The 18,695-nt window shown below is 41.7% G+C and overlaps 2 protein-coding genes across 4 annotated transcripts in view; one reads left to right on the top strand and one right to left on the bottom strand.

Annotated features, from left to right (window-relative positions):
- LOC117498398 (bromo adjacent homology domain-containing 1 protein) overlaps positions 1-12,933 on the bottom strand; it is a 25,512-nt gene extending 12,579 nt beyond the window's left edge. Inside the window, exon 1 of one of the 3 annotated variants that reach the window (XM_034150465.1) lies at positions 12,303-12,933. The gene's annotated coding sequence lies outside the window, so the exon portion shown is untranslated. The other 2 variants (XM_034150466.1, XM_034150467.1) reach the window with 2 other exon arrangements.
- On the top strand, positions 11,839-18,695 carry LOC117498617. The gene is made up of 2 exons (XM_034150811.1): positions 11,839-11,913; positions 17,749-18,695. Exons 1-2 carry the CDS (start codon positions 11,839-11,841, stop codon positions 18,568-18,570), a joined length of 897 nt encoding a protein of 298 aa, XP_034006702.1. The 3' UTR covers positions 18,571-18,695.

Genomic DNA, 18,695 nt, shown 5'->3' with positions numbered 1-18,695 from the left:
CAACTCTCCTTTCTGAACAACAACCTTGATAATTAGCTTTTATCAACATTTTTTAAACCCACAAAGATTATTTTCCAGCGGCAGTTGCGGGTCACTGCTGAGAAGTGTATGGGGGAACACTGGCGGGGATAACCTGTGAGATATTATCTCATGTGGCAGCGTTCTGGCTGAACAGCAATTTGGCTCTTTAAACAGTTAGGCCTGGTGATCCTCAGGAAGTAATCTCACAGTTACTGGAAGATCAATGACCCTGCGCTCTGTCTCTAATTGGTAAGAACATAGATCATCAGTTCCTTTCAGAGCATCAAACACCGGGCACACCAGGATACTTTTTTATGATAAGACCAGAATTCAGAAGAAAATGTGTGTAAAACAGCAACCCAGGGTAAGATCTATAGACTCCATTCATATTTTTGTACACTGAGAAACTCAAGGTACAAAGCAACCATCAAAACAAACTTCAAATATTTCAGTCCAACACAAGTTTCCTGCACTAGCTTCTAGATTCAACTATAAACATGCTTTAAATATTACAATATTTCCTTGAAAATAAATACAATCCAACACAGTAGACAGAGCACTATAATGTGAAAAATCTCACATTAAGGCCACCACTGAGGACCGAAATGTGTCCTAAATGTACAACAATACAGATGTGATAATGAGATCAAACTGCCATGCAATATAAAGCAATCTCTTCAAACACTAAACAGAATACCAAACACTCATTGAGTCAAATGGGAAATATTACATGGAAATAATAATTCCATGTTTAGGATCAATAAAGTACATCAAGATAAAAACATTAAGCAAAGTGGACCTGAAACTATATATTTTTGTGGTAAATATTAACAAACCGATTTCAGATTGACATTTTTTTTTTAATTAATGACTATTATAGGGTGTTGTATTCTCTCTATGTTATGGTGTGTCATAGCACAGCTACTCAAATGTAAAGCAGGTTAAAAACTATTTATAAATGTATACAAAATTAATAAATACATGTTCATTTGTGATTATTTACCCCAACCTCCCCTTTTTCTGCCCCCCAAGCCCAGTTTTTTTTTTTTACAACCCTTAAATTGTAGATTGCTCTTGTACTACACTTGTATAACATTTCTCAAATCAGGGATATGTGACTTCGTGGAAAAATTGAAAACTCAAGTTCGATTTATTTCTATACGTTATGTTAAGATGCCAAAAAATAAAAGCTATGGCTTCATTGTAAGGTGTCCACTACATTATTCAACCATTAAGCCACATGCATTACACCATGCATAAACAACTCCAACTGCTCTCTGAACAGAAACGACTACTGTCTGTACATGCTGCGATCTTTACCAACTCACCATCAGCCAATATTACACCTGCAATTAACACCCCAACTTTGAAGACCGAGCCAGAACACACATCACAGATAAATAACCAGCCATTGGGGAACGGATTGAGAAAGCTCTTATTGTATATGTCCCATGTCCCCAACAGCTAGCAGCTACGAGGTTCTGGCATGTTGAATTTATCAAGAAGAGACAAGAATTTCAAACATTAGGTCACTGTCTGGTGTTTTCCAAAAGACTTGCATCGCAGCCTTGGGCTTGATCCATGCATCGGCTGAGATGTCGAGGGAGATTTCAAACATACATACCTGCATACATTTAACATGCGTAAACATATACATACAGACACCGTGGAATACAGTAGGATGATACAGTACAGCTTGACGTAGCTTGCCCATCTGAAGTAGCCAGCCAGGCTCTAAATATGGGCTGGAGAGGGGAGGAGGGGGGGGCTACCCGAATACACACACATACACACACCAAGCAAAAATAAAGGGCACTCTTGATCACATTTTTCTAACCGGATTCCTCATTACCGACACCGTGGCTATTCTGGTCCCGGTCCTGGTGGAGACCTGGGGAGGATATGGCACGTAGCAACAGCCCCGTGTATCGCTTCTGGTGCACGAAGCGAAAAATGGGTTCTGCGCTCCTTCTCTGGACGGCTGGGCAGTCGGAACAACTTCAAACATTCAGGGCGAAATAGCAACATCAAAAATAACCGAGCTGCTAACTTACGGCTCGCCGACACGCTTCCTCCTGGCAGCCGGGAAACCGTCGAACAAATCTGCGGGTACCGAGGAGGGGGAGGAAGCCGCCGGACTGGTGCGATGGCAGAGCTCCGTAACTGGGAGAGCTGGGGAGGAGTGGAGAGAGGACGGTCGGTGGCGCTGCCTGCGAGATGTGTGTGTGTGTGTGTTGTGTGTCGTGTGTGTGTGTGTGTGTGTGTGTGTGTGTGTGTGTGTGTGTGTGTGTGTGTGTGTGTGTGTGTGTGTATGTATGTGTGTGTGTGTGTGTGTGCTCGTGTGTGTGTGTGCTCGTGTGTGTGTGTGTGTGTGCTCTTCCTGGTTGGGCTTCCACCGATTTGCACAGAAAAACTTCCTCTGAACCAATTGCCGGCCTGGTTTGACACCCCCGTCCTCCAATGACGGACACACAGCTGTTTATTGGACAAACTACACCTTTAATGTCCGACGGAACTTGTCTTCCACTACGTTAAAAACGCGGCGCGGTCTCATAACGGCCGATGGATGTTACTGCCCCCCCACCACGACGACACACAGCCTCACCCTGTCATTTGTCGTGACCAGACCACACCACGACCAGTGAACCACCAGACTGTTTAAACACGTCTGGAGAAATGCATATGAAGCAGGAAGGCATTTCACATGACATCCACAGTGTCCCATGTGGTGCGTGGGAAATATGGTTTTTAAACGCTTCCCATTTAACAAAGTTCTGATGAGTTATGGGATGTAAAGGCGCTTTAAATCAGCTCTGTACTGGTATCTTTACTGTATTCATGTTAACTTTGAGACATCAATCATTAAATACAGGTTGTATTCAACTCTCCATTACTAGCTGGGATTGTAACCAAGATGAACCAACTCATCAAATCAGGGGCGGACTGGGACTAAAAATTAGCCCGGGAAACTCGACCGGCCGACCGGCCCAACTCGGTACCGCTAATCAATTGTCAACGGGGGGGGGGTGGGTGCTAGTGACTTGTCCGACCGGCCCACTTCGGTACCGGCCCACTTCGGTACCGGCCCACCGGGAAAGCTCCCGGTATTCCCAATGGCCAGTCCGCCCCTGCATCAAATCCAAGCACCAACATGTCCAATTGGTGGCAAGTAGCATATGTCACTTCAAAATGGCCTAGTCCCACAAAACCCAATCAACTCCATTGTGTATTGTTATCCCACTAAATTCCGGTAAATAAAGCATTAAGACTCTTAAAAGTTGAATACCGACCACACTATAAAAAAATACAAACTTCTTGCATTCATTTTTTAGGACGTAAATTGTCAGCAAAAAAAAAGAATTCATGACGCATTTCATTTAGCAGCAGTTCAGAGTTGTAGTGGGTTGAAATACATAGTTTAAGCTAAATAAACAAATGTTATAAATTCTAATAAAACTATTTGGAAGTATTTGGAAATACAGAGAGCATGTGCCCCCCCAATCTCTATCACCAGCGTTAAAGATGTTAAATGTACTTTTCTTTCCTAATTGTAAAGTTAAAAATGTTTCAAAGCCAATCAGGATCAATAGATTGATTCTGTGAGCAATGATCAATATCATTGAAGAAATTGGAAACATTCATACATTAAAAATACACCTTTAATTTCTATTTTTTTATGTCACTAAAATGTATTTGCTCTTAAATATTTAAATATGGCCCTTTATTGTGAATAACAGGTGTGTGTCTATCTCACAGAAAAGGCGGTGGCAGTGTAGTTGTTCAGATTTCCGGCACCTTGCTAATAGGTGTGTCTCATAGGGTGGACAGGTTCTGGGTGTTGCTTGTGACTAGCCGTTGCCATATTTCCATAATGTCTCCACACTGCCACCGCCTCCTCTCTGTCAAAGACATGCTTCATGTGGCCACATTAGTTGCTGCGACTTATTTAAAAGATTAAAGTAGGACTGTGTGCTTTAAACTTCCCTTCAGATCCTGCATGTGGACACAGTTAATAATTGAAAAATGTGTGAATTCAAAGAAATAAATGACCTGGTACCAACATTTGAAACCAAGCAGTTACCCCTTTTATTTATCTTGTCTGTCATTACAGCTAAACACAAATGGCCCCACATAAATGGCATCTGGAAATAGCAGGGTGTAGTTTACCAAGCCTTAACATTTGCTTCTCACCACCACTTGTAAATGTTTTAGTTGCCACAAAATATTAGGTTTAACGCTTTTAATTGAATCTGAGATGTAAGGAGCATTTTCTCTCTTTCCAGAAACCTTTAAAAAAAGATTTTTTTGTCGTTTTGTTGTAATCACAACCTGCCATCAATGAAAGCGGCCACTTTCCTACCTACAGTAGGGCCTACTCAAAACCCTTAATGGGAAGAAATGGTGATGAAAGTCAGAGAGGCACAAAGGGCTGAATTATGCGGTTGAGTACACTGTTATTACATCAATTCAATCTCGTCAAAAAAGGTGCCCGTTTCAGGCTGAGCCTTTTAGTGCCGTGTGAAAGAATATCAACTGATTATCACATTGTGTAATGAAAAAAGAAAATGTACTCTTTTTAACAGAAGCTGATACAACCAGTTTGATTGCTAGGAACCTATCACTTGTTGTTTGTTTTATAAAATGAATTACTCTTTTTAACTTCCACCTGTGGAGTTGATGTAGATTTGATATGAAATCAGCGATCAGATTGTAACCACCCAAGTCTGAAGAGCTGATTAGGTTTGGGATTCTGACACCGAAGCAGTGGTGGAAGAAATACTCAGATATTTGACTTAAGTAAAAGTAACAATACGCCAATGTAGAAATACTCTCTTACAAGTGAAAGTCTGGCATTCATCATTTTACTCAAGTAAAAGTACAAAAGTATTAGCATCAAAATATAGTACCAAAATTAAAAGTACTCATTACGATGAATGTCCATTTTCAGGGTGATATATCGCTGGATTCTAATTGTTGACCCAATATTGTGTAAATAATTTTAATTTTGCAGCTGGTAATAACTGTTAATTACGTTTTATACTGCCAGGTATCTTAATCCATAATGGTACGTCATAATTCATTAGTGGATTTAATTTATGAATTAACAATATTAACGTGCAAAGTAACTAAGGTGTCAAAAAATGTAGTGTGTAAATAGTACAATATTTCGTATAAAGTTGCATGAACTGGAAATACACAAGTAAAGTAAAAGTACCTAAAATATGTAATTGAGTACAGTACTTGGGTACATTTACTAAGTTATTTTCCACAACTGCACCAGAGACATCTTCGACATGGTAAAACTAGTGTCAAACTGCGGCGAAATGGCCATAAAGACTCCAATGCTGGGGTAGTTAAGAGAATAATCGATTAATTAATTTACATAAATGGCTGTTAGTTCCTTTGGTGAAAGATAGTGACCTAACACAATGCGGACTGATGGAAGTCCTTGTATTCTGAGTATTATATACTATATATTATAATAAATCAAAAATGTTGAAGAATTGTCAGCAAAATGTAAAGAAATAGCTCATTATGCATTTTTCTGAGCAGCAGTGGACATCAACAATCATATTTTAAGAGGATTTAAGAAATACACAAATGATGCGTCCCCATATGGTCCCCATACAATTGTGGACATGAATGGATTTGTCTTATCTAGTTTATTGTTCATTATATTAATAGTAAAGTCTAAATGATGCCAATCAGGATCAATGTAAATTCACTGATCATCAATCAATATCATCGATGCAAATGTCATCGATACATTTAGCTGTCTTGAAGATATACCTTTATTTGGAAATGTCCATGTCACGTCTGTGTCACCCTTACTGTTCAGGCGCTGCTCAACTACTGTTCAAAGTCAGAGTTTGCTCATTCAATGATTCACTTTGACATATTTCTTAACAGTCAGAGACACGAACAGAGAAAGACTCAGCTTCATACCTGCAGCTGTTACAACTCAGCATCACTTTCCTTCAAGCAGACAAATACTTGTATTGACAAAAGCATTTATCCACATTGGTATGTTATGTTTACAGCCTATGGGCGAACACATGTTACTGTGATGCAAGGTCCGTCATGATAAGGAAAATTAATCATGGTTAAGAGTCAAAAACACAAGATTACTAGCCTTCACACATTATAGTGGCACTGATTATTATTTCCTCATCAACTCATATTGATGGATGCATAAACATCCTAACACTGAGAATAAACAGTGAGGAGGGTGTTTTTCTAGTTTCTGTCACAGAAAAGCAGACATGGACCACTGAATGTCACACACAGAAGCGATCCACCCCCTGTCCATCTGAGTGCTGTCTGCCCCAAAGGACCACACACACACACACACACACACACACACACACACACACACACACACCACACACACACACACACACACACACCACACACACACACACACACACACACACACACACACACACACACACACACACACACACACACACACACACACACACACACATCACACACACACACACACACACACACACACACACACCACACACACACACACACACACACACACATCACACACACACACACACACACACACACACACACAACACACACACACACACACACACACACACACACACACACACACACACACACACCACACACACACACACACACACACACACACACACACACACACACACACACACACACACACACACACACACACACACACACACACTTCAGTAACTAACGACATTCATTCAGTTGTTCTACATTTCATCGCCTGAGAGCAGACATGAAAGTGTCACAGCACTGGACAAGGAGCATGGCAGGCCAAATTAATTGAATAATCAAGGCAGAGCTTCTACACCTGAAGGGCCACCGTGGGTTAATTATGAATGTATCATATATAACCATGAAAGGACAGTGCCATGCATGTTAAAATGTATTCACAAGGTCAGATGTGGCTAGATTTTCCTATAGTAATGTGATGAGGTAGAAAACAGTCCAGCAGATGTGATTAATTTCAAATAACTGACTGGAAACCTGGTGTGTAGGTACCAGGTTTCTTCAGGACAATGACAGTGAATAAACATAAACAAGCCTCGTCCGATGAAACCAAGCAACCGTGACGCTAATCCTGCTTCTCTTCGGGAGCTACTCAAACCGCAGCAGATGTATGTACACATGGATGCCCATTATATTTGATTAAGTGTGACAGTTAAATTAAATGTAAATGTACAGTCAGTTAAACAGATCATAAGACTTTAAATGGAGTTGTGGATGACATTACCCTCCAAAATAAGCTAGAGTAGAACTATTAGAAGCATGAAATAGAAGTATAGTACAAGTACCGTAGAATTGTACATATGTGGAGTACTTGAGGAATTAGTTAATGTCTCCAACTGCCTTACAGCGACTGAGAGGACTTGGGTAAGATTTGTGGAGCTTGTAGAAATTCTAGTGTGGTATTTATGTTGCAGGAATTAAGGCCAATGTATTGTAAATGAATGGCACAAAAGGTTGATGTGGAATATCCAGGATATGCCACATATCCAAAAACCCTTTCAATGGACCGTGTTTCATTGATGATTTCAGTATTTGATTTGTATATTGGCAGAGCTCATTCTCAGTGGATAGCCTTTACAGTTATGGCTTGGTTATTATACCTGCATGGCTATTTAATGATGGGTCTAGGTGTGAGTCATTTAAACGCTTCTATATTAAAGTTTTATGACATTTACGATGGCTTAGTGAGGTTGGAGCGGTGAGAGGTGCTGTGTGTAGTGAAGTCTGCTGAAGAAACTCCAAAAGATTGATGTTCAACTACAATAAACTAGTGTGTCAGAGAGTGGCATGGCAGATCTGTTTCTTTGTTTTCTTCTCATTTACACTGCCAGTCTCATGGCATTTAAGAAGGTGTGAACAGAGAGAGTATTACTAAATGTGACGGTTGTTAAAAGTGATTCTTTCAACTCTGATTTTAATAAAACATTGAAAGACCAAGGCCTATAAGAGTAATAGACATCTCACTAAGGAGCAAATATCTTCCTATTAGATTGACAATTGATTACCTACGCCAAGGAGGTCATGATTTTTGTTCAGTTTGTTCGTCAGCAGGATTACGGAAAAAACGAATGGGCTGACTTCAATTTAACTTGAGGCAAGGATATGGGACATGGATTACATTTTGGAGCGGATCCGAATCACAGGGCAAACTCGCATTATTTTTCACTCTCATTAACATTGCGAGGTAGGCCATGGTGTTGGTGGAGGTCAGCCCCTATGAGTGCCCTTTAAGTTTAGTCTTGAAGCATCACTAAGTATGTTAACTAAAATAATGTTATTCAGTACAGTTTTGAGGTACTTAATTTCAAATTGTATGTTCCCCTTCCTGCCTTAAAATGTGACTTGACTGAATACGCTGAAACTAAAGTGAGTTTGATTAATAAATTCAAAGTTGTCTCATACGTTTTGAAAGTGATTTAAGTTCGCTGAACATCAGAAAACAAGTTTAATAAGAAGTTGATTCAGCAATGTTTCACGGAAAGATTAATATCTAAAGTGTTTCTGATTTTGCTTTCCTCAGTCATCTCAAGATCCCTCAGACTATATTGGGGAGGAGGCCTGACTGTCAGAATGGTAACAACTACTATCCCTAATTATATATGTGAAATAGTAAAGCACTGCATTATACAGTCAGTATAACAGTATATTAGTTTACTAATCACTCACATTGTCCATTTTCTCCAGATATAGATGTTTTGATTAATTTCCTTATTTGTGTGTGTCCAAGCCTCATGGGTTTACAAGCAGCAAACATTTTCTATCACTTGATCTTAAATATTCTGCTCCTAAGTTTGGAGGAAAAAAGGTTACCTGCCTTAAGGCCCGGACACACCAAGCTGACACCAAAGAACTGACACAGACGGACCCCCTACTGTTGTGTCGCCTCGTGTCTCTGCGTCTTGGCCATGTGTCGCACTGGAACACACCACAAAGACTTCAGCCGACGGCCAAGAAGCACGTACGAACTGCGCATGTGTAAGTGGCAATAACTCTCCTTACCAGCAGGCGGCGGTAGTGTGTATTCGTCATTCAAAAGAGGCAACAACCGGAAGACAGACTGCGTGATAACCGAGAGAAGAAGAACAGACTGTGTGATATAAACAAACAACAAATAGCGTGTGCGTTCCATTTTCACTCTACAGCGAGAAGCTCATGGGGCTTTCCCGAACCTGTGTCGAGAGCTGGAGTTAAATAAATCTCAGATTTGCCTTCTTAATAGTTTGTTTGGGTCCCTCACTTCCGTTTCGCTTCTCATGCACTGATTCGCTAGCTGAACAGCCAATCAGAGTGATTTATTTTGCTGACAGCCTTTGGCCGACTTTTCGGCCGAAAAGGTGTCGACACGGCTGAAAAGACACGACGGTGCGGGACACACCACTCTGAGTAGGGCGTGTCAACGCTCATCGTTGGCCTGACGCCCATCGACGGCCAAAATCGGCTTGGTGTGTCCGGGCCTTTAAAGGTCCCATGTCATGCTTTTCCGGTTATTACCCGTCCCCTTGTGTGTTATGTAGGTTTTTCTGCATGTAAACGGTCTGCAAAGTCACAAGCCCTCAAAGTACACCCTGTAGCGAGTAAAACTCTAACACAGAAAATACCTGTCTATGCTGCCCCAGAACGCCTCGTTGGAGATTTCTCTTTTTCTTCCTGGGCACAGTGACGTGACCATACCCAAATGGACCCGTTGGTCCAAATGGACCAATCCGTGGAGCTCCTCACACACACACACTCTCAGCAGCGAAACTGTGACGCACTGGGGGGGGGGGCGCGCTTACACTGTAGGTGCGCTGCGTTTGGGGGTGCTGGGAGGGGGGGGGGGTGCGGGTGCTAGTGGAGCCTCGCAGATGGGGGTGCTGCAGCCTCCTCAGCACCCCCCCCCCTTCCCTCTTCCATTCGCGATGTCTCGTTGTCTTGCAGACCCCACGCAGCAAGCAGGAAATGAACCCAGCTCACACTGTCCGCTCCTCGCAGCAGCGAGCCGCGCAACGTCCCGCCAACACGGCACCCAGACCCCACGCAGCATTCTCATCTGTTTGTCATTACTGGTCTCATTTTCTGGTTGCTAACGCCATTGTAACACATAATCACTGATGTTCCGCTGTTACGGTGGTGGACTCATCAGAACAGAGTGGGCGAGCTGACCAATCAGAGCACAGTGGGCTCATAGGGAGGGGGGGGCAGGAGCTCCAACAAGCCGTTTAGGACAGAGAGTGAATACACATACTATACAGAGATGCTGTTTGAGAAACCAATGTGAGTTTGGAAAATTGCACAGTATAAATCTATTCTAGTAGACCTCAACAATGGAATTATGATCAGTAGAAATGGCCATGACATGGGACCTTTAAGGACAACAAACTTTTATCAGTCATCAAGCCCTAAGAAATCAACATAACTGGAGGTAATTTTACAAAAAGTACATCCCTTTGTCCTAGATAGGACAAAGGGATGTACTTTTTGTCTCATTTTCACTGAGCTCACACTGTCCTTATCTAGAAGCTGCAGCTCACCTGAGCTGATGTTTCGTGTCATTAAGAGTAACTTTGCACATCAAGATCTGTCTTTTATTCAAGACTGCACATCAAGTTTTACACTATAGTTATTATTTATGAGACAATAAGTCTCTCACTGTTGTTTACACCATATATCAACCGACAAAGAAATATATTGCTCCCAATGTCCTAAATATATCAAAGTACTGTAACATGCTCTGCAAAGGAAAAGCTGAGCGTTCAAATAGAATAAGTGTTCGCCCAGGGATCACCACGCAAAATGTACAAATTAAACATATTATAACATTATTACTGAGTCTCTGATCAGACATCCTCACAAGTCTATCCCAAGTAAAAGCATGTGACATGCATGTCTGATGTTTTAGAGTTCCCATCCCATATCTCCACTTAGAGCCATAACTGAAGTACATTTATTGACTCAGTAAAATGTAATAGCTGAAGGAATATATTCACTATTGATACTTTCAGTAAATGTTGCTTCCAATGCTTACGTTGACTTCAATAGTTGGATTGCAGGACTTTTACTTTGCATAGTTGTATTCCAACTTTTACTTAACTTACAGATCGCAATACCAGTCTACCAGTACTGATCAAATATTTAAATATGGTTGATTCACTATCTCAATATTAAAAGTGCATGATTTGCAAGTATTAACATGCGATGCATAGCTATTATATAACCAACAAAGCGAGTACAAATGAAGGGTAACATTCAAAGCGTAGGATAGGGAATTAAAAAATCATGAGGTTAACAGATTCCAGTTAAAATTTGCACAAAAAAGTAAAATGACACCACACAGAAACTCCAGTATATCCTGATTGGATGTCTAATCTAGTGGAACATGATACAAATATTTACACAAAACTGATCATATAAGTACAGACCATGTACAATTGCAATATTCTCCAGGAACAACTTCACTCAAGGAAGCCCTTCCTTATCCACTTTCCCTTCACACACATCTGTCAACAGTGCATGTCCTGAAGATCATCCACTGTTAACCCACGCCTCGGGGGGTTTATCCATGATGTCATAACAGCATCATCCGTTGTGAGCTCATTGCCTTTATGACCTAATTGGCAAACGGTGATGTGGGGTAATTGCTTTGGCATTTGGCTTTGCCTCCTCATTTACCTGAGCAGAGCGGTACAACACTGACTGTTAACCCTCAGTTCGAAGTGGCATATTTGTTTACTCCCACTAAAGTAGCCGGTTTAAGGCCCAATATGAGTGAAATACAACCCCCAAGAAATGCCTCATGGGATCATGTGCCATAAAGTTTGTAACCCCTCGCGCGCACACCAACACAGGGGGGTGGACGTCCAGGTGAGCATTAATCCAACCAATTATAATATTAGTGAGCTCGTGTGCTACTGTGTCCCTATAATTGACCTTGTTCCCGTCCAGTGAGCACACAAAGCACTATTATCGCTTTGACATTACACTTTGGTTGCTGCTGCTGGTGGTGTTGTTGGATGTGACTGGGGGAGGGAGGGGATATGATAACACACATTGAACGGCCAGTCCGACTGAGAGTACCACTCCCTGGGAATCTCCTTCATCACCATGGCCATTATCTGCCTCTGCAATGTCCTCCAGACATGACTTTAAAAACATACACAAAAGGAGGAAAGCTGGCCATGCGACCCCTGCTCTGCCTGAATCCAAAAAAGAGAATTAACGAGGAAAGATAACGTAGAGCAGCCGCTACTTACCGTAACGTAGCTCTGCGTGGCGGGCACTATCTCGTCTAATTTTCCAATGGTGCGAGGAGCCAGTCAGGGCACCTTGTTTTCCGAATGGTTGGGTAAGGCAAGTCCGCCTCGTCCGACTGGTTCACCGATGCAGCTCAACTAGAGGAAATACACCCGCCACGAATGTTCGCCACTTCAAAAATATCGACGAGAGGAGAGAAGAGACGGAGCCAACAACTCTGTTCTCGTAAGAAGAGGTAACACTCCTTTCCGAGGCGAGCGGGGTCTGCTCAGGATGTTTGTTTTCATATATCCCATCCACTCCAACTGCCAATACGGCTGCGGAAGCTTGAGTGTTGCTGCTGGAGATAGTAGAGAGTCCGTCTCGCGCACACACGTCGCTTATATCCCGTCAGTTGGCATTACCAGTGCACGCAGCGCTCAGTTTGTACACCAGTCTGTGTATGTTGCTACTGAACAACAACTAGCAGCACAACATGACTGACTGCAGCGCTGACACGCGGTGTGGGCTGGGCCCCCTCCTGCCATACAAAGTATAGCAAAAATCACCAAAAGTCCAGTCCAGTCCCGTATATGACTACAAGAAACAAATGTGTTTTATATAACAACAACAAGAACATCCTCATCCTACTTCTGTGCTGAAGCATGTGATGGCAACATGGTGAGTCTTTTAAAGGGGTATCCACGCGTATCTGCCTCTCTTGGTCCCACCCGTGGTAACTTTCTTGGAGGGATGTTGCTGTGGTATTAACAGGACAGGGGGATGACTGTCAGACAGCCTGGAAACACCTGTTAACAAACCAGTGTATCCCAAAGTGGGATTCAGGCCAGGAAAACCTCAGCTGTGGCACTTGCAAGGGCTCCATGCCAAAAGTTGCAAATATGGGTCAAATTCTAATTATATTCCCAATAAAACTGTGCCCAATTGAGTATTTCTTCATATCATTTCCATGACACTCAAACCATAAACCAGAGATGTATTCAGACTAACTTCAGAGCCCCAAAACCCCCAGGTTTACTATGTCAATTGGTTGTGTGTAGGTGATATGACTTTTAAGAATATGCATTATAAAATGTTATTTAAAAAAAATAGATTGACAAAATGATGGTCCTGCATTATTTAATATTATCCGCCTGGCTTTTACAGAAGCTCTGTAATAAAGATACTTCGGTTGAATTCCCAAGTTACATTGAATTATAGAGGAAACCTTTGTTTTCTCAGGCATGAGGAGGATGAATCCAAAAACAAAGTAAAGGCTTGATGGATTTAAGTGAATTGGGGCTGCGTCTGACTAAAGCAAAACATCTGTTAAAAAACTGTCACACCAGTTGTGCAATATAATAGTTTTATTTATCATATGCTCACTACTTCTCAAACACATGAATTTGACTAAAACGTTACTTTTATAAAACGCTTAGTCCAGATTTGTAGAGGTCTGAAACCTAAAAAAAGGAAGCTTTCCCTCTACACTCCTACTTGAATGTCTGAAACCAACCATGCATTTAGTTAAAGTATTTTATAAACTCTATTTAACACCTTCGCACTTAATTAATCCCACGGACAAGTGATTGTTCAACAGCTAACAGTTCAGCGCAAGTGTCAAACACATTTTAATTTGGTGAACTGTTAATTAAATGTAATTCTTTCACCAAGCGATATAACTCAGCAGCTTAAAACAGTGATTGGCAAATGATTCATTTTGATTGCCGCAGCATATTAACATTTAGATGAAAATGTATGCTGGCGACGTGCCATGGCTCAAGTCCAAGTTTAGTAGTCCCAGTTTCTCAGGTTTGATTTCAAATCATGAAGATCATGTGCAATGTATGTTTTGAGTCCCTAAAGGCCAAGTCCATGTTAGCACTTTGAATCATTAAAACAAGAAGTTGATAAGTCGATTTCTTGCATAGAAGCCTCTTTAACAGGCATTTTAACTTGTCTTAGTAAAACAAAAAAACATTGAGTAGATGGCTATGTTCTATTTCAGATGCAACAGTAAACAGATAATTGTCTAATTTAAGTCAAAATGTCTTCACTTAGAATATTTAACAACATGTGTGTCTTGGTAGCAAGAAGTCAAACACACGCTTTTTACAGCGCTACGGCTTCCACAGATGAATTTTTTTAATGTATTTATTGTCAAAGCATTTAATATATTCATTGCTATCGGGATGTTAAGAGCATTCCATGGAATATAACAAAAAGTGTTTCTGAAATAAATTACATACCCCACCTTTAAGATCATAAACTTAAAAGAAAAATCAAGGGTTCAAGGTTCAAGGTTCTTTATTGTCAATCTGACATAGCTACAGAGTAATTATGCAGTTGAAAATCTTATGTCACAGGCTTCTCCAACAATGCAACATAATAACATAACATAATAACAATAAGAGCAAGAGCAATACAAAAATAATAATAGTTATAAAAATGAAATAAAGTTATGATGTGGAATAGTGCAGTATGAGTCTATATACAAGTTATTGGAATGATATATATATATTAGGTATTAGATACATACTACTGAGTAGCAGTTGAATGTTTGAAGTTGTTTCAACAGTTCAATTTTTTAACAGTCTCACTGCCCGCGGGAAGAAACTGTCTCTGAATCTTCTTGTCCTTGCCCGGATGCTGCGGTAACGTCTGCCAGACGGCAACAGAAAGAACAGTTTGTGGCTGGGGTGATGGGGGTCTTTGATAATCCGTAGTGATTTCTTCCTGAGCCGCTGGGAGTAAAGGTCCTCCATGGATGGCAGCTCCGTCCTGGTGATGTGCTGTGCAGTTTTCACCACCCTCTGTAAAGCCTTACGATCGAGGTCGGTGCAGCTGCCGTACCAGGCCGTCATGCTGCCAGTGAGGATACTCTCTATCGTGCACCTGTAGAAGTTGCAGAGTATCCTGGAATCCATTTTGAACCTCCTCAGCCTGCGGAGGAAGAAGAGCCGCTGTCGAGCTTTCTTGGTGATGGTGGTGGTGTGAAGAGACCATGTCAGGTCCTCAGTGATGTGGACCCCAAGGAACCTGAAGCTTTTGACTCTCTCCACCGTAGTCCCATTGATGGCGATGGGGGCGTGTCCCTCTCCCTGCTGCTTCCTGTAGTCCACAATCAGCTCCTTTGTTTTGCTGATGTTGAGATGGAGGTTGTTATCCTGGCACCAAGATGTCAGGTTTTCGACCTCCTCTCTGTATGCCGTCTCGTCATCGTCTGTGATCTGGCCGATGACGGTCGTGTCATCAGCAAACTTCACGATGGTGTTGGAGCTGTGTGTGGCCACGCAGTCGTGGGTGAACAGGGAGTAGAGGAGAGGGCTGAGCACGCAGCCTTGAGGGGCACCGGTGTTAAGAATCAGGGTGGAGGATGTGATGTTTCCCACCCGCACTGCCTGGGGTCTGTCAAGTGAGAAATAGGGTAATTTTCTCATAGACTTCTTTAAAACTTGACATTTTGTGTGCGCCCCCAGCTGGCCTTTCAAAAGTGTGCAGGAACTTCAGCATTGGCTACACTTCTCAGACCTACAGGTGGCCACTTGGCTAAACATTAGCATGTTACCAGCAAGTTAGCATGCTGGTTAGCATTTGGCTCGAAACACTGCTGTGGCTATGAGTCAAGTGTTAAGTGGGGCTATCAACTTGTTTTTGTGCTAACCACTAAATAAATGTTTTGTGGTAACCTCCCAAAGCAAAACTCTATGTTATTTCCTTCTAACACGAGTGTATTATGTTTGGGATTTTGTGTGTACAAAATAAGAAAGACAAAAAATATGATTATTGGAAAAACCCAAATTCAACATCACTAACAACAGTGATTTGTGCATTAAGTTGGAGTTATAGTAAAATAAAGAGAAGAAACAAAAAGAAAAAAAGTGCTTTAAAGCAATCAATTAACTTTGTTTCACCTTAATAGAATGAAACAATTTAACCACTAGTAAATCACATTTGATCAGGTCTCTGATTGAAAATTATTGAATGGTGAAAACTAATCTGTTCAGGCTCATTACATCACACTTAGTTTCCCCATTTACTGCCAATGTAGGGCTTATCTTTAATTACACACACACACACACACACACACACACACACACACACACACACACACACACACACACACACACACACACACACACACACACACACACACACACACCACACACACACACACACACACACACACACACACACACACACACACACACACACACACACACACACACACACACACACACAGGGATCCACAATTAAGCTGAATCAGGATGCAGGGCTTGATTGAAGAGAGCGTCTGCTAACTAGACAGCGCAGTAAACGAGGAAAAGAAACAAGCTGGAACATGAACTGATCCTGTGTGAACAACAGGAGCCAAAAGCCTTCGTCCTATTATGCCTTTCACTCTGTTTGCCCACCACACAATCACGTGAACGGACGGATATTTCAATTGTTTACAGCAGAAGTCCTATACCCTAATTAAGTGATAGAGATATTCCTCCAAAATGTACTATATTGGTTTTCCAAAGACAACATATTTGCAAGCATGTCAGTTTTCAGTCCTGAACAGTTCTTCTCTCGTACTCTTTTGTAATGAATCAACAGGAAATTCCCAAAAATACTTTGTATTTAGACACACAACTGACACATTGTACGACCTAAATGTTCTGTCTATTACCTCTCTAAATAATAAAATAAATCCTAAATTGCACACACACAGCCACCCACACACGACTCCTGAGTTTCTAATGATCAAACCATAATTCACTGATCTTTGTCCAATCAGCCAATTGTTTTTCTATCTCAATAGATATATATTTTGATATCCTGAAGAGGTCTTTGACTTTGACCCCCTCATTCTTTTCTCACACCTCTAATAATGAATAGATAAAACGTACTCAAGTTAACTGCCTAATTGGTAATATTGGACATGTTAAGCAAGATGTCATCAAGAAGATTTTTGTAGTATGTCACAGTAGTGTGCTGTCAGATAAAATATAGCATGCTAATTAAATCACGAAATGACAAAAACAAGTGTCGGTGGATGTAAATGAGCTCTTGCAGGAATTGAGGGTGATGTCAGCCAGTGGAAAAACCTGTCACTGCTTTAAATCAGACAATGTGCTGGTCTCAAGATGAAGCTTTGAAATGCTCTGAGGTAAAGCTATAATGACTCCCAGCATTCAATGTTTCCAGGGTCCTCCTTTCTCTATAATGAGCGCAGCCAATCACCAATCTAGGTTCTTGTCACCTTTGAGAACTTGATAACAAGGGTTACATGCTACACATTTGCTTTAAAACTCCCACCTCTGCTTGCTTCTCGGGAAAGAACAACTAGTGAAAGATTTTTGAAAGATTTAGCTTCTTTCAACAATGATTTATTTCTCTGTCAACCTCCTGGGTTTAAGAGTGTTCATTTCTTGCATAGGACTTGTGGGTAATGTATTTCTCATCCTTGCCATCATTCAGACTAAGCTTGCCCGGGTCAAATCCTTCGAGTTCTTCCTCTTGGGACTGTCCGCTGCCAACTTGGAGGAAATTGTCACCATGAACATCTACGATATTATCATCCTCAAGACCTCCACCATCGACAATTGGTTGTGCGACATGCTCCAGTTCCTGAAAATGTTCGGAGAAATCACCAGCATCTTCTTCACCGTCCTCATCTGCATCTTTCGTGGACAGAAGCTGAGAGACGTCGACAAGAGGGTCAACCCGATCTACCTGGACAACGCCAGGTCGGCCTGGATGGTGAGCGGGCTTTTTGTGATGCTCGCCACGCTGCTTTGTCTCCCAGTTTTTGCAATCAAGCCTCAAGGCCTTCAGGGAAACACAACAAGGAATAGCAGCAGCTGCCCTTCCAACTTCTTTCAGTGTAGTGGAAACGATTGCCCCATACTCAACCGTGTTTACAAGTACACGTTCATCGTGGTGTGCTACCTGCTGCCTCTGATCATCATCACAGTCACCAGCTACCTCATCATTGCGGTGCTGCTGAGCCAGAGGAAGACGGTCACACCTGGGGCGAGCGAGACTGGGTCGAGCCAGTTCAGTACGAAGAACAAGGACCAGAAGCTCAAGAGGAGCACCATAGCTGTGCTGGCAGCGATGGGGTTGTTCCAGGTAGACTGGAGTCTCTACCTGATCTTCCAGCTGACCGTCAGCCACTCTGACTATGCGTTTTGGGCTGAGACTGAGTTCTTTCTCACAACTTCCTACACATCTATCAGTCCCTATGTGTACGGGATCGGGAATAACCTGTTTTTATGCAAGAACTTTATGAAGAAGTAACTTGAAGATTTTCTTCTGTATTTAAAATTGGGACACACATCTTTTGACATTTTTAGAAACCTCACCTTGCTCAGACCTTTTTCTGTAACTTTCATTGGTAAACGGATTAAAGCATTGTGTTCCAA

Source organism: Trematomus bernacchii, unplaced genomic scaffold (genome assembly GCF_902827165.1).
Source record: "Trematomus bernacchii unplaced genomic scaffold, fTreBer1.1, whole genome shotgun sequence".
NCBI lineage: Eukaryota > Metazoa > Chordata > Actinopteri > Perciformes > Nototheniidae > Trematomus > Trematomus bernacchii.
The sequence above is the reverse complement of the archived record's forward strand: the minus strand, read 5'-3'. Positions and strand labels throughout refer to the sequence as shown.

Coding starts and splice junctions, on each gene's coding strand:
- LOC117498617 (XM_034150811.1), top strand. CDS start 11,839: ATGCCTCATGGGATCATGTGCCATAAAGTTTGTAACCCCTCGCGCGCA. Junction 11,914..17,748: donor ACAGGGGGGTGGACGTCCAG/GTGAGCATTAAT, acceptor GCCATCATTCAG/ACTAAGCTTGCCCGGGTCAA.